The sequence below is a fragment of the Cygnus olor genome, chromosome 1, assembly GCF_009769625.2.
Source record: "Cygnus olor isolate bCygOlo1 chromosome 1, bCygOlo1.pri.v2, whole genome shotgun sequence".
Taxonomy (NCBI): Eukaryota; Metazoa; Chordata; class Aves; order Anseriformes; family Anatidae; genus Cygnus; species Cygnus olor.
Window position 1 is genome coordinate 98,529,349 of NC_049169.1, and position 16,594 is coordinate 98,545,942.

Consider the following 16,594-nt stretch of genomic DNA (forward strand, 5'->3'; position numbering starts at 1 on the left):
TTTACTTCTATATGCTCCATGCATGGAATTTACTGCATTTCTTCATCTTGCCTGGGTCTTGTACCTTCATCTCAGCCAAGATATTGTAATTTGTAATTTCCCCCCTCCCCCTTCCCTGTTAGAAACCATGCAACTGCAGCGGGATCAGACTACACTAACACCGGGACAGCAGCCAGCAGTACGCGGTGTGCCTGACTTTTAACAGCTAAATCCCATCAAAAATGATGCAAATACAGGCACTTCTCCCCGAGACGACCTAATGCTTTCAGCAAACTCTTAGAAACACATAATGCTGCTGGATGGGACTGAGGCAGAAAGGAACAAACTTGGGACTTCTGGTACTTACTGCGCGAACACCTGCTGGCTAAACTTAAAATCCGAGGTGCTAAAGCCAAGATAGCTGTAAATATGTTCTTCAGACAGCGTAAGATGAACACTTCCTGAGGACAGGCATGAATTGCACCAAATTATCAACTAAACATGGTCACAAGGTGGAAAGCTCTCCTTTAGGAATCTCATGTGCTGATGTGGGAGCAGGGGAATCACTGTGCTCTGCCGGGACATCCACCTTGAAGTACTTGGGCCCAGACCTGTACCACCATTTAATAGACTTAAGAACAACTCCCTCCTTCTTCACGAACCTCAGACAGACAGATCCATCTTCATGGCCCTGGGTCTCAGCTGCCTATCCAGCACCACATAGGAAGCCTGCGCTAAGCAAAACAGGAAGCAAACAAAAACCTGCAGTGAGACCCCCCCATGGCAGAGCTCTGACCCTAACAGGATAAGCAGGATGGATGGGGGTGGGCTGGGCAGGGGGTCACACTGGCTCAGCCCCACAGCCCTGCACTGTCCACAAGCCCATGTGTAGCCTCACACCAGTGCCACCACTTCAGCACATCTCCCTGAGACACGGCTTTTGTGGGAGAGGACTTAAATCAGGACAGACAACAGTTTGCTGAGAAAGAGTTAATGCTCTTGTGTTTCAGTGGGAAGGAGCAGCCGGCAAAGGGGCCTCTCTCATGGGGGCTGTGGTCAGTAGCAGGGGACGGGCCAGGGCAAAGAGGGAGGCACCTCCTCTTCCTCCTCTCACACAGCTGCCGCCACATCCCAGCAGAGATGTTTCTGCTGGTGGTCTCCAAGCCCCTTACCATGACCCTTGTGAGCTCAGCCCCGCTATGGGGCAGCAGTGGCTGGGTACAGGGGGTTGGCAGAAAGCTCAGAGTAGAGCTACCAGCCTGGGAAGGAGCAGCCAGCAAAGGGGCAAAGGACCCTGCCTTACTGCTGGGCTTCGTGACCCAAGACGGTCTTCAGCCACGGCTGCAGGGGCGGTCCTGCCCTTTCCTCTCCCTGCGCTGGGTTTTCCCACATCAGCTCTCTCATGCCTGTGCAGGGACAAAGAATGAAAAGCTAAAAGATCTGCATCAACTGGAGGGTTGTTTTTTTTTTTGGGTAGGGTTCAGTTTTCAGCTGCCTAGCAGCACAGGAGCCAGAGCCAGCATAGAGAAGGAGGAGGAGGGAGACAGAGCTGCATGCAGAGAGCAGCACAAGAGGCACTCACCTTTTTGCACAGCACCCACTGCAAAACTGCTCCTTCAGACAGACACACGTCGCAAGAACATTTGGCTCTGAGTTTAAAAATCACAGCCCTGAGGCACACAGGAGTTGGTTGCCTTTTGCCAGACTTTGATTAAAGAACGGGCTTTGAGCTCGAGGCAGAACATAGGATGAAAACACTGCTTCGGACAAGCGAACCATCTCCTCTCACCTCTCATAAATGACCATATAGAGAAAGACTTCCAACCAGCTTGCTCACAGGCAAAGTGCCTAAGCCTTTATCTGAATGCCTGCGCTACCCAGTTAACGCTGCCTTGCAGAAAGATGCCTTCAAGCTATGAAAGCACAAACCTTCACCCTAACCCACACAGCCTTCCTGAGGCGAGAACTGGAGAGGACCCGAGAACAATGAATGCACTGAACTTCCTACTTGCTTTCAGACCAGACAAAAGCCCCAAACATCCATATTTAAAGACAAAGCTGGAAACGAAGCAACAAAAAAGGGTATTTTAATAGCATCTGAATCTTTATTGTGCGCTTTAAGTGCAGAAGTCTCCCAAGGTCCAAGTCAAGATGCAGCCAGATCGTGCCAAGCCTGCACAAGCACATCTCAGAGCTGAGCCCATGCCCTTGGGACAGCATGCAAGCAAGATTTGCTCTTGGAACAAATTTCCGTATTGTTATTTGGTTAGAAATTCATCTTTTGAGAAGGGTGGAGCAAATAGCAAGAAAGCTGGCTGTTTCCACCTCTAACTGCATCCAATTTGGGTCATGCTTGCCGGTAATGGCTTGTGTTTGTTGGAGCGGAGGCAGCCGGCTTGCTCTTTGTGCCCCCTCAGTTTATGTGCAGGCCTCAGTGCCTGACGCCTGCACATAAACCAAACCAAGTTACACCTATAAACAGAGCCAGCCTCCAACATTGGGTGTTATCTCCCCAACACTATACCAGGCTGCACTGCTGGCTTTGCCTTTCTTCTTCACACAATTTGCACTGCTCGAGGCCATACGGATTCCCACCAGCAGCGCGTGGAGATGTCCTGTCACCACAAAGCAAGGAGGAAGCCCCTCACAGGCAGAGCCACCAGGCTGGGACAGGGGACCACAACGTGTGGAGGCCCAGCTAGGAAATATCCCATACACGGGGACGGCCTGAGGGGCTCATGCTGTTCAGCCTGCCTAATACAAGACTGGCCACGATCCTTGTCACACACCACGGTTGTACTGGCGGGGAATAGACGCAAGGTACTGAAGGCCTCTTCTGTTCCGCCATCAGGCACAAGATTCAACATCTGCAGATCAAAACCAAACAAATGCAAGCAAGAAATGGGGTGTAACAGCACGAGGATAATTAACTGCTGCAGCAACATACCAAACACAGTGGTATTTTCCATTTGTGGTAATTACTTAATCAAGACTCGATGTTTTTTAGGACACGCTTTAGAGTCCGGAGCAAATGGAATTCATCACAAAGCTGGATATATGGTCTGCAGTAAGCAAGGGGACATAAGACGTAAAGCACAATAGCTCCTTACGGCCTCATCATCTATAGAGAAAATTGCTCCTTTTAGTGTCAGTAGAGTTGGTAGACAGCCATATTTTTAGTGACAAGACATGCTGTTGTTTACATGAAATAGTGATAATAATACGTTGTGCTTCACCCACACCTTTAATCTGAAATCCTCAAAGCTCTTTACTGTCACTGTGTCAGTAAGCCTGACAACTCACTGGCTGATAAATTGGCATTATTATTTCCAGTTCATCCAGCCTCTTTTTTTTTTTTTTTTTTCCTCCGAGTAGCTAATCATCTGCTTACATGGGGTACAGCACTCAACCAACCTGCGATTTTGGGCACCTACTTTTCGGTCTCTTGGTGAGAAGATGCTCACAGGAGAGCCTTGCAGAAGGTTTTGGGGTGCGAAAAGGCTCAGCACACAGACCTGCTCAGCAGTGGCCTACTCTGAGCGCTCATCCCCAGTGCACACTTCACAGCACTCAAAACCTCTGTACAACCTCCCTAGAAATATACTGATAACGATGTACTTTTTAAGTCCAGAAGGCAGCAGTGAAAATGTTAAGAAAAGGAGAGAGAAATGTTTCCTAGTTGTTTTAACAAACATCTTCATATATGACAGACAAAAAAAAACTAGTTTCCATTAGTTACCATGACAACCAATGGAAATCGCTAACCCATCTTCTCTCCCTTGTCAACCTTCAATAGACCTGTCAGGGGAAGCAAGCGAGTACGCCCCGTGCCACAATCTCTACTTACCCTCGGCCTGCAGCTCACGGGGAGCTCTGTGTCACCATCGTGTCAAGTGCCCACGTGCCCCCTCTCAGCACACCTCCGGGCTGCTCCCTCTGAGCGACAAATGGCAGGAGATGCTTGCTGAGAACAAACACTCTAGGGACACGATCACTGATGCCATGCACCCCAGCTCTCCCTCTTCATGCCCTTCCTCTGCCTCCATCGAAACATCCAAGCACCTCCTCCTTCTCATCGGTGGGCTCCATCTCAGCCATGGCCTATACAAGCACATCTTTACTGCCTGTCAATAAATTACTCCCTCACACCACAACTCCAGTCCAAACGTTACCCCTACCCTCCTCGCTATTTCTGTCGCTGCTAAGGATAATAACTCTTTGCAATGCCTGCTGCACCTTCCGAGCGAGAGCTTTTAAACTTCTCTTAACAAGAATGCACTCAGCTTCATAAACCTTCCTGTGAGGCACAGCGCAGTTGTTGTTCCTGTTTCACAGACGTGAACACCACAGCTCAGAGGAATTAAGTGCCTTGTCCAAAGCCTACACACAAATCATGGTGGGATGCTAAGCGCAGGAACAAACAGATTTGGTGAGAAGAGTCTGCCTGCATTCTCTTCATGCCTACAGGCAGGCTCTGAAGATGTTTGAACCACATCTGCTCAGAGACTCCTTTAATCTGCCCCCCACCAAAACCTCACAGCTAATAAGCATAAAACTGAAAACAAAACAAAACAAAACCAAACCACCACCACCATTGTCTCCGTTTAATGCTGGTTTACTGCTGACCTTGTACCTGCAGCCAGGACAGCCTAACTCACCCCATCGTGTGGATGCACACTGCTGCACTGCAGAGCAGCTTGGTAGTGATTTGTGAGGACATATTCACACCCAGCTGTTCTCCTGTCTCCTTAGCTTTTCACGTGCATAAAGTTAGGAGGGGTTTGGGCACTGCACTGACACCTTGCAGACTAGGGTTATTCACATACCACTGCAAGACTCAACGTTTGCCCAGAAAGATCAGAAACCCCAAATAATCTGCAACAACTGCAAATTTTGCTCTGCTCCCCACTGCCAGATCTGCTTTGCTGGAGTTACTGGCGAGGTACTCTGTGAAAAGGCTGGCTCTGTGCAAGGGGTAACAAACCATGCCTTGTACCCCATGATTAATAGTCCTTTGGCCCTTTTTCCTCCATGACACACTCCTGGGGGGCTGCACGCAGCTCTGAGCACCAAGGTATCAAAGAGGGAAGGATAAACCATAAAGTGCAAAGAGGAGCAACAACAAGCTGTTCTACAAGCTGTCTCCTACGGATTCCTGTCTTGAGGCTGATTGCATTTGGTGACTAAGAAAGTACAAACTGCGATCAAAGGGGAATACTCAACGAAATGCCTCTCTGGTCTGTAGTAAAAGCTGATCTCACACTGGAGCTTTTCCCTCAGGAAGGGCTGTAAAAGAGCCTTTCTATTGTACCACAGTCTTTATTTTTACAAACCTTAGAGGCACACAGTATCTTGTAGGAACCTAATACCCTTTGCTAAACATGGCTGAAACTGGCTGATGGGTTTAAAAGTTATTTGAGGAAGTTCAAAGGTACCAACAAGCAGAGATGATCACATAAAGCTCTGTTTCTTCAGGCAGCCAGGGAAAAAATGTTCTGATTTGACAGAAGGAAGGGAGCTCGAAGGAGATGAAAAGAGGTGGGCTATGCGTGGAGCTGAGGGGCCCCATAAACCTGTGATGTGTGTGCAACTGCACAGGGGAGACACCAATTATCACCAAGCACAGGCGCATAATTAGGACTGTTGGGACAGAATAACAAGATTGATGGTCCCCTTGTTCATAGGAGAAGGCCATCAAGATAAACTTGCTGACTTTGAGATACTCCAGAGCATGGTATCATCTTTCACAGAACAGGAAGGGGACATCACTTAGCAGGGATGTGTAAAATTGGATTTGACAAGACACTAATGGCTACAGTTTGTACAAGCAGCTTCTAATCCCTGGGCATGCAGCAAAACCTCGTGGAAGAATTGGTCTTTCTTTAATGAGGAATGCTTTGAAGGATCCCAAAAAGAGCACCCCTGAAAGCACTATTGTGTTTGTCACTAGCCCCTCTAGCTTGGGCTGCAGGGAATAATATCTGCAAGTGTGTGTGCCAGACTTGCTCTGTAACTGTGGACTGGGCATAAATCAAGCAATTTAAAAGAAACAGGGGAAAAAAGAAAAGAAAAATGTCCTCCTTCCTCACCCTGCTCACTGCCACATCATCCTCTACCAATGGGTCTGGTCCCCGGTCCCAGGGACAGCTGACTGGATCTCCATCAGAAGCGGTGCCTCTGCCACACGTGGCTCTGCCACTGCAGGGACACTGCAGAAAGGCGGCACCGACCGAAGAAGATGAGGCCGATATCACTCATGAGGAATTCCTCGCCCAGGGGCTGGAACACCCCAGAGCTTGCATCATGCGGAGCAAACATGCTGTCCTCAGACGGGAACGCCAGGGCTTTTCTGCCAAATTCAAGCCAATGCCTTCGACGTGAGTGCTTGGTCTCCTGCCACCTTAATCTTCCAGCCTCCTGGGCTTGAATGAGTGTGCTGCAGACCAGAGCTGGGTCACAACCTTTCTGGTTATCCCTGAGGAATTTTACTCACCCAGACAACTAAACGATCCAGACATAGTAAAAATCCCCTGAGGAAATCTCTTCCTCCTACATATAGGAAACGAGACAGTAATTCCAATCCCTCATAACTTCAGCTTCCTCAAACATAAACATGAAAAAGTGGCCAAAACACAGGAGGAGAAGAAAGTCCCAGAGCAGCAAAGAGTACATATGCAAGGAGTTACGTCATGCAGAAGGAAAGCTCTTGGCTCCGGGCTACAATTACCAGTGCTGAAATGGCAAGGGCTGCTATAGCACGCAGGGGCCCCACAGGCACTGCGCTCCAGATCGATTTGTTGTCAGGAAAACAGCAACAGGCTCCACAACCAAACCCATCCCTGGAGAGTGCATGTTGCTGCTGGGGGCTAACCCTACAACTTGCCAGCACCTGCTGAACGCCCCCTCTTCCATCCGTCCCAGTGGATAGGCAGAAACCCCTTGTTCTGCCCCCGGCCCACACCCCAAAATCCCTCGCCCTGGCAGCAGGGTGATGAGGGAGGAGCAGCCCAGGGTGGTGCTTCTGATGGCCGCGGGCTCCTGTGCTAGGACATGACTCCAGCAGGGGCTGGTTCCTTTGCTGGCCCATCCTATCACCACACTCTTGCTTCCTTCCTTCTCTTCCTCTTCCCTCTTCCCCCCTTTCTGGACTTGGAAGCCTTGAGAAGACAGTGCCAGGCTCCAGCCTGTCTTGTCACGGTTACCGCTGCAGCAGGTCCTTCCGCTACCTCCCTATGTCTCCTCGCAGATAAAGAAGCAGTCTCTGGCTGTAGGTAACCTTTGCAGCTACCATCATTTCCTGGCAGCTTTCATTGTGGGGAAAAGCTGATTAAGAAATAAGCATGGAAAGCTCCATGCTCCCCAGGCCTCTTGATCCTGTCTCAGACCCTGAAGTAGGAGCAGAGGTGGGATCAGGAGGCACATGTACTATGACAACCAACAGTGGGTGACAAAGAGCTCTCCAACCCCGTCCTTCTGCTCTTCCAAGCCCATCGCTATCCTGGTTTGGAGCATAAGACACGCAAATCCTATGCACCTACCACTGACACCCAGCTGCTCTGCCATGCTGTTTCATTCTGTTCATCTCCATTGTTCCCTCAGTCTGGTTTGTTGCTCCTGGCATTGAAAGGCCCTCTACAGAGATAAAATCAAGAGGAAAAAAAAAAGTTCACATGCTTACGGCTTCACTGCTGTTTAAAAGGGTGGCAGAATGAAACTAGGGAAGGATAAAGGAGAAGGAACAACAAAATAAGCTATCCACTGTGGGGTCCACTACATGGTATGACAGTATTTAGATGAAGTGCTTAGAGGTCCATCTCTGGGACAGCAGTTGATAGGGTACAGCCAAAGGAAACTCTATACAGGGAACCACCCTGCAACAGCCATACAGAGAAGGGCTCCAACAAGTCTTTCCTCTCAATCTCCTGGTTTTCCTGGCGCATTCAGTATTTTCCTCAGCAGCACAGGAAAATGAGTACCCTCACCCCAGTGAGACAAAACACATTCCAATCTTCAAGCAGTGTTTAGTTTCTTCTGCCAAAATATTTGCTTAGCTGTCAAACAGTGGAAACGTGGGATCCACCTGCAGCTGAGCTAATAAGATATCAAATCCCTCCCCAATCGTCCATCCCGAATCTCTTTTGTTCTTTCCAAGCCTGTTTATCCAAAAGGAACCTCCAAATTTTTTCCAGGTTATGGACCCCTTGACACGCTCCACATCAGGTGCAGTGTCTCAAGAAATTCCACATGTGCAGACTGGAGCACAAGCTTGATTTCCTCCATCGCCTCTCATGGGTAACCCTAGTTACCTGTCCACTATCCCAGGCAACTCTGGGTCCCATGTTAAAATGAAGAGGTATGGTGTAATAATTGAGAGATTTCAGCATAGAGCAGGCAATAAAATTTCATAGGAAATTCTGGGTAGTGGTTTGCATGGCAGAGAACAGATGTAATCTCAAGTTACTGCTGACTGGTGTCTTCAGCCCACTGCCTACTGGTGAGCAGCTCTTTTTGTTCTGAGCTGGAGCATATTTGAGAGCAAACAGTAAGAAAACGCTATGCAGTCGCTGCTCGTGTAGTATTTATCTGTGCTTTCTGAAGCCTCCAGGGCTGTTTATCTGAAGCTTGTTTATTTAGTACTAGGATGCCTAGGAATTGCAATCAGAGCCCCATCGTGCAAAAGCAAATAAGCCCCTGCTCCAACCAGTTCACATCTAACAAGCTTTAAGGTCCCTTCCAACCCAAACCATACAATGATAACCCACTAGCTGTGGCAAAGTCTGCAGCCTCAGGGAAAGCTGACGTGTATATCCCAGTGCCTGCAACCCAGAGCCATCTCTGGAAGGAGCTTCACAGCATTACAGCAGTCTAGTCTTCTCTTCCTCTAAGCTGGAGACAATGCCACGAGGGATAAATCTCTCCAAATTGATGCTGGTTATTCACAGTGTAGCTCTGACACCCCAGTGCAGCAGAAGCTGACGCCTCTGTGAAGGTAGATGCAAGGCAGCTAAACACGGCATTTCTGGGAACCAACCTCAGGATATGTGGTAAAACCAGCATGGTAATAGGAGTCTCGTGAGCCTGGAAAGACACACCTGGCTGAGATTTGTGACAAACTCTCTTCTGTCCAAAGAAAAACATTCCCCAGCTCGGGTAACACCACACAAGAAAGATCAAAGGAGCCCCAGTGCCTCCTGATGGGTAAGCAGCTGTACCAATAACAGCAGCTGGAAAACACAACAGGCACGAGAAGTCTTTCAGCCAGTCTCTTCCTCCTCAGCAGCCCCCTGTTAATTACCCTCAAGGAATTTGCACCCTGTCAGATAGTCATTCACTCAGCTACGGTGAATTTGCACAAAGCAGCTCCGACCTGACGGCAAATCACAGCTCCATCTGAAGAGCAGCGTTAGGGTGTCACACAGACCTGAGCACCACACAACACGGCTTCTGTTTCAGAGCTTGCACCACGCATATTGCTGCTCGGAGGTTGTGGTCCCTGCAGAAAGAAGCACTTGCACATGGGGTGTTTGGCCAGTGACTTCAGCATGGCACAAGGTGCCCCAGAAGGAACTGCCTGGCTCGCCTGCCTGCCCCTGAGCCCTTTGACTGTCCACAGTCCTAAGGCACTGCATGCACATTAAAAAAACAGGCTTTGCAAAGGGCAGAATCACTTTGCCCTACCTCCCCATTTAAAATGCACTTATTGCCTCGAGGTGCAGCACCAGCAGGGCTTGGTCTGGAGCTCGAGGGTGGAATTCCAAGGAGGAAGATGTCTATCACTCCAAAATCAGCTCATAGAAAAAAAAAAAATGCAATTCTTTCCTCCCACTGAAGATGAGTCTGCGAAACAAGACATGGGAAGCTGTATTTTTATTACATTAGCGGGTTACATGTAACTGCTGGGTTTTAATGCACTGTGCAGATTAGAAACAGCCTGCGTTACCCATCTGACAGGCACCACAGCGTCCTTCCCTTCCACTGCCGCGGACCAAATATCAATGCCAGGAGGACAGAAATAAGCACCAAGACTACCACTAAATTTCAAAGCCAAATAGATACTTCTTAAAACAATGGCTCGAGGTCCAAATTATGGCCTTGTCCTAGAGCTTCAGGAGCTCAACTGTAATTTATTAAGTTTAATTTATCAAGACGGCAGGTTTTAGTCTTCATCATTGCAAAAACGTGGGAAAAGTTTAATCAAAGGAGGCTTACTCTTGCGAACAGCCCAACAGGAGGAAGTACGTGAGGCTTTACGAAGACCAGTTGAACTCTCAGCTTCCTCTCCCCCGGGGCACAAGAGCACTCTGCTGGCAGAAGGGGCACACTTCTGGCTCTGAAGGGGTGGAGTGTTGTCACCATTATGTGCAGAAGCAGTTGAGTTGGATGGAGAGGAAGCACTCAGGTGAGTTAAGCAAACAGAACTTGGCCGAAACCTTTGTTTTTTTCTCCCTCCGACACCCCCTTGCGGCTTTTCACTTGGAAAAATTATACAGAGGAAAAAGGAGGTGGGTGAAAAAACTAATCCCAGGGCTACAACAGATGTACGCACTGCAAACACTGTGCTATTAGAAAAGGTTATAAATCTGCTCCCAGATGCTTGTCATCACTGCGCTGCTTGGGGGTTATAACCCCCTCAGATCTGTCAGTAGATCTCACAAGAGCAGATCCTCCAACCCGCCTCCCTTCTAGCCAAAATGAGCTAAGTCAGCCTAAACTGTTTACACAACACTTTCCAAAGGCAGGCTTGTTTGGCCAGAAATGGGTTAAGGATAATTCAAGGAAACAGCTACGGGTCTCAGGGATCAATCTGAATGGACAGCAAAGTGGCAAGGTCATCCATCCACAGGCTGCACCAATATCCTCATGCTGGCATAAATCTTTGTTAACATTTAAAATCCACAACGAAAAGTAACTTTCCTGCAGATTTGGGATCTGGCTTAAGGCACAGTGAAAAAAGTAAAACCCTCACTGTTATTTTGAAGCAAGTATCCAGATGGGACATATCAAGACGCTGGTGTAAGCATGGTGGTACCACCAGTAGAAGTGCTCCTGGACCCCATGGACGCAGTCAAACAGTGACTGGACTCCTTTCCAGTGCTAACTAGGCAACTGCTCCAGCAGGAAATGAACGACTGATCAAGTTACGGGCCTGCCGTTTAACTTCTAATACGTTCATCAGACTTTTTGATCCTCGCCCTTTTCCTCTGTCATGATGGATGCTTCCCCAAACCCCCCCCACATCTGCTCAGGAAAGCCTGAGCTGAGAACACAAGCAGATTCACCTCCTTAGCATCCCTGCTAATACCAGCAAACAGCCTCCTCCTTGCAAGTCTGACCCAGGAAAAGAGAGACAAAAAGTGCTGTCTGAAGCTGGTGGCTGGCCTCTGTCCGAGGAGTACAGTTCACCGTCTATTGCTCTTGTGACTATTACTGAACCAGGCCAAGAAAAGCTCCCAAGTTTTGGCACGTCTCAGATTTTCCAGTCTGCACAAAATCACGCCAGGAACATTTACTGAAGCAATTTCTTTCTTTCTTTAAAGACTCTAATTATGCACCTAACAATATTGTAGCAATGAGTGTTCTGCAAAACCCCAGTACCGCTCAGATACAGTTTTGCCTACAAATGGATTAGAAGCTTAAGGCTCAGCCTTAATATTCCGAACATACTGAAAGGCACTAACTGCAGACTGCAGCGGAAACAGAGGAAACTGAGAGTCATCACTTCCAAAATCTAGAGGGAAAACCACACGGGAAAATGCCACACTAATCTTACTAAATGCCAGAGATGCAGGGCAGTGGTAGTGAAGAACATATAGAAGGGAGTGACCACCTGATGCTCACCACTCAGCAGCAAGGAATCAGACTCAACCCCAACAGAAAAGTTGTTTGAGGTGTCAATTTTCCCTGAAACTGGAACCAACCACAGCTGTCACTCCCAAGTTTTGCTGAACTTGGGCTGGAATTGAACCAAAACATTCGCTGGTTTGACACCCGGACCATTACCTCTGAAAGCAGTCAAATCATTCATTTATCCACTCGAGCATGAACTGGCTTTTAAGAGCAAGTTTTGAGCATAATGGCTGCATATTTTTCTTACTTTCAGTTTGTAAATGAGGACACTGAGGCACAGAAATGTTAGAGTGCTTGTACTTGGGGAGCCATCCAGGTTCTCCTAATTAGAGTACACTAGGTAAAAAGCAGGAGTCGACACAATGTTAGTGGCGCCACTGAAATCAGAAATCAAAGGCCAAACACATCTTTGATGTGTTTCTGCTGGTTACTGGCTCCACGATGCTTTACTCAGACCGCTGCCCCTATTATTTAGCTGTTATTACCATTCATCTTACGGATGCGCTGCCGAGAACTTCCTTCTGACAGAAGTTTTTCTGCACGTTGACCAGAAATGGTTAAAGTTTATTTATGATTCCTAAGAAAAATGGATAAAACCGTTCTGGCTTTTTCAGGACAGCGTTGGAGGGGGATGCATGGAAATGCTGACTACATAAGTATGTCATGCCTCGAGAAGAAAGTCTATTACAATATTATCATGTATATGCAGCTGCGAAACGCTAGCCCACGCGGCTGCTCAGTCCCGCTCCCCTCGGTTTTCTCGACAGCTGCCACCAGAGCTACTTGGACAGGGTCCGCTCACGGCCGCCCTGCCTCACCTCGTGTGCTACAGCTTTGGCATTGTTCATCTCGCCGGCGAGAGGCCGGCGTTTGCGGGGACTTCGCCGAAGAGACGGGGATGGAGGAAGAGCGGCTTTCCTCTGCGAACCCCATCTTTGCCACAACCCAGAGAGCCGCGGCGGGAAGGTGGAGAAAGGGGAAAACTCTCTGTAGGGAATCAGAAGTGTTTATACATTTTTGCGCAGAGCCAAACTGTGATGCTCTAGGGTGGGGCTGGCCATCTGGGAGAAATATGTGGGGAGAAAAAATGTGCGCGGGAAGACGACCCACCCCGTCCCCCAGCCGGGACCGCTTCCCTGCGGAAAGCGCGCTCGGCCGCCCTCCCCAGCCCAGCTTGAGTTCATTTGCTTCAAATCACTTCCACATTTCCCTGCCACAATTATCAAATATTTTGTCCCTGACCTCACTTTTACAGAGGCTGCAGCGCCGGGTGGGGGGGGGGTCGGGCACCGCTTAAACCCAGCCCCCGGGGGTCTGCGAGTTTGTGGGGCTAATGGTGCGGAAAAGGAGGTCAGGGCAGGAAACGGGAGGGGTAAAAAAAATATATATAAAAAAAAAAAAAAGGAAAGAAAAGGAAAGAAGAGATGATGGGGGTGGAGAGGGGCAGGGGGTGCCAAGCCAAGCCCAGCCCGGCCGCAGGGGTCCCGGGCCACCCCCCCCGTGCTGTAAGCGCCCCCCGTGCTGTAAGCGCCCCCCGCAGCCCCCCGCCTACCTCCGCTCGCAGCCGGGCGGCGGCCAGCAGGGCACAGAGCAGCGGCAGAGTTTTCCAGACCTGCAAGAGAAGGCAGCGGGGAAAGGGGGAAGCCGGTGAGAGCCGGTCGGGGGCCGGGGGGCCGGGGGGGGGGCGGCCGCCGCCAAACTTCCACCGGCCCCGCTCACCATGCTGCGGGCGGCACAGGACGGGTCGCGGCGGCGCCTTCCCCGGCTCGGCTCGGCTCGGCTCAGCTCGGAAGGGAAGGGGAAGGGAAGGGGAAGGGAAGGGGAGGGCTCCCCTCACCCCGACCCGCCAGCCCGCGGCTCCACCCCCGGCCCGACCCCCACCGCCTCCCCCCCGCCCCGGGCCCGGCTCCTCCCCGGCCCGCCCGGCCTCGCAGCCGGGCCCCCGTCGCCCCCTTCCCTGACCCGGGCCCCTGAGGGGGTTTTGGGGCGCCCCGGGGGGGCCGTGCTGCTCGACGACCCCCTCCTCGGGCAGGGCACGGGGCACGGGCATGGCCCCTCTTCGGGGACCCGAGAGGGTCCGTGTGTGGGGACCCCGGGGCGCAGGGGGGCTTTTTCACAAGATCCTGTGGAAATGGGGCTTCGTCCCAAAGCAGGGCGCGTGCTGCAGGCCGATGGATGGACCGAAGTGCTGGCCATGGACAGAGGGGCGATACATGGGGTGAAGGGAGGTGGAAATGCCTGAGCACGAACCCCTGGCCTTGTGGTGTTAGCTGGGTAAAGTTAGCTGGGTTAACTGGGTTAACCAGTTAGCTGGGTGTCTGCCGGGACTGTGGGATGGTGAATCCCACCTGAAGTGGCTGGTGGTGGTGGTTTGCGTGTAACTAACCGTGTTCCTCTTGTTTCATCTCTTCAGGTCTGAATTTCTGAGGCCACTGGTAGTGCCGGGGCTGGAAGGCAGGACCTCGCAAGGCAGAGACTGTCTGTCCCGGGTGTGCTCTGTGACCGTGCCTAAAATACAGAAATCTCCTCTCTTACAGCAAGTGACACCAGCTGTCAAGAGCTTTTCCTTGAGTTTTGAGGTTGTTTGTAACCAAAAGTGACGCTGCTGGCTTTAGAAATCCCATCTTGCTCTGTAACCAAGTACTTGCCCATGAACCATCCACTTGCCCTGCTTTCTGCTGTGTCCTGAACACAGGCAGGCACCGTGGGAGATGCTGGCGTGTTCCCTTGTCCTTCACTGGGACCAAGCATCCTGCTGGAAGGGGCAAACTCTAGAAAAGAGTTATCCTGGATCAGGTCAGAGCTATGCACTTCCACTGTGCTCGCTCTGGCTCTGCTGCCTTGCTCTGTTTTCTTTTTAGGACTACTGCTACTAATTCTGCTTTTAAAAGTACCCTCCCCAGCAAGTTCTGCTTCTGTCTGAGCGTGGTTCTGGCCTATAAATCTAGCCTGAAGAGATGTCTAATTATTTCACTGCTGATGCTGAGCAGTGTGGTTCTCATTGTCCTGTATTTTTCCTTTTTTAAACTCACCTTCACAACATGCATCTTTGTTTTGGAGTGAATTGATTGCCTTGACCCAGCTCTGGCAGAGTTATGGCTAACTCAGCCAGCCTCTAGTTTGCAGAAGCATCTTAAGATCAGGCTCGTCCTGAGCCACCCTGATACAAGCACCACAATAAGCAAAAGTGAGTGGCAAATGATAAATACGTTTTAAAAGATTAGTCAATTTCTGGCCTCTTGATGCCTGATCTGCTCAAGCAGTGCTATGCAAGGAGGCTATCTGTTCCCAGAGGTGCAAATGACTCTTACTACGATTGGGAACACTCTGCCAGAAGGCATCTCCTAGCTCCTGTGCTCTCTCCCTGCTAACATGGGCAGTCACCTCATGTAAGCGTGATTAGCCATTGTGCTGGATTATATAGGTCACCATGAGCATTTTTTTTCCCCTGTGTAATCCAAGAACTGAATATGAAGCACAAGTTAAAGGATTAATCCTCCATTACATGTTGGCATTTGGTCTATAAAAGCGTATTTCTTCAAGTTAGTCCTTATACATGGAGATGGGTAAGGGTGAAAATCAAAAAGCATCTCTTAGACTAGAATGAGAGAATGTTACCACAGGAGCATGAGGGAAGAGAGACATTTTTACAGCTACCTGCTTAAATCAGATAAAAGTTGTGTGTAAAGACGAGGCCTGAGTAATCCTGGCAGACTGTGAGTGACCAGTCCTTAGCTCTTCATGGAAAGGTGACGACAGTGAAAGAGTCACAGGGATTTGTGGGGGTATGGATGTGAAAACTGCAACCAGCTATGGCTTTCCAGCTACGAAAGTACCTATCCGCAGGTAGAGCAGCAGGTCTATCGCATTGGGAAGCTTATCAAGCTAGCAGAAGAGCATGTTTTCTCTCCCATCACAGGCAGCACACAATGATCTCAGCATGGACAATGGAGTCTTAACGCTCAATACAAAGGCACACCTTTTACAACCCAATACAGAGGATCTGATAAATGTTAACTTTTATACCAAACTTGCTTTCACTATTTGAAAATGTAAACTGCAAAGGAGCAGTGTGCATCAGCTAAGCAAATAAGAAATAAATCTATCAGGAATCTTTGCTCTTTCCTGATGGACCCACAACAAGGAGTTTGAATCAGAAGCACAAGAGTAAGGGGACAGCAAAAGCACTTGCAGTTCTGGTTTCAAGCTGTTTTCACATATTGGAGATGGTGTTTCATCATCGCTGGCTACACAACTGAAGTTGTATCATGAAACACTTTCAGTTAAAAGCTTCATTATAAGGGTGAAGGATGCTTGCCTGAAATTTTGAAGGTTGCAATGCTCTGATAGGCCAAAAAATTGGGACAAAAAAATTGGGCTCTGCGGGAAAGATATTATTCTATTACAAGCATTAATATTTCATTCCTGATGACACTTAACTTTCCAGGCACCACCACTTCTATACCAAGCATTTTGTTATACATACAGGATTGAAAACTTTGAGATACACACGCGTATGCCCAAGTGGCCATGCAACTAAAATTCTGTAACAAGCTGTTGCCTGAGAAGCAGAGCAAATTAATCCTGGACTCATACAAGTGTATGTCTCGTGTGGATGTATTCTCCTGTTTTTAATAAAGTGCACGCTCCAACTGAAGCTTTCTCTGTTCTTGGGGCACTGTAAATATCGCTCCTCTGGACTCTCTCATGTCTCATAAGGGTTACTCAAAAGCTGCAGCCTCTCCCTTATTACAGCATGTGCACATAT

At 49.3% G+C, this 16,594-nt stretch overlaps 1 protein-coding gene across 1 annotated transcript in view; it reads right to left on the minus strand.

Annotated features, from left to right (window-relative positions):
• The window catches only part of FSTL1 (follistatin like 1), a 42,242-nt gene extending 28,532 nt beyond the window's left edge, over positions 1-13,710 (minus strand). Inside the window, exons 1-2 of the mRNA XM_040571897.1 lie at positions 13,546-13,710; positions 13,379-13,438 (exon numbers count right to left, since the gene is read on the minus strand). Coding sequence (XP_040427831.1) covers positions 13,379-13,438; positions 13,546-13,548 — 63 coding nt within the window. The 5' untranslated portion in view covers positions 13,549-13,710. The remainder of the gene's footprint in view (positions 1-13,378; positions 13,439-13,545) is intronic.
• Positions 13,711-16,594: the final 2,884 nt, after the last annotated feature.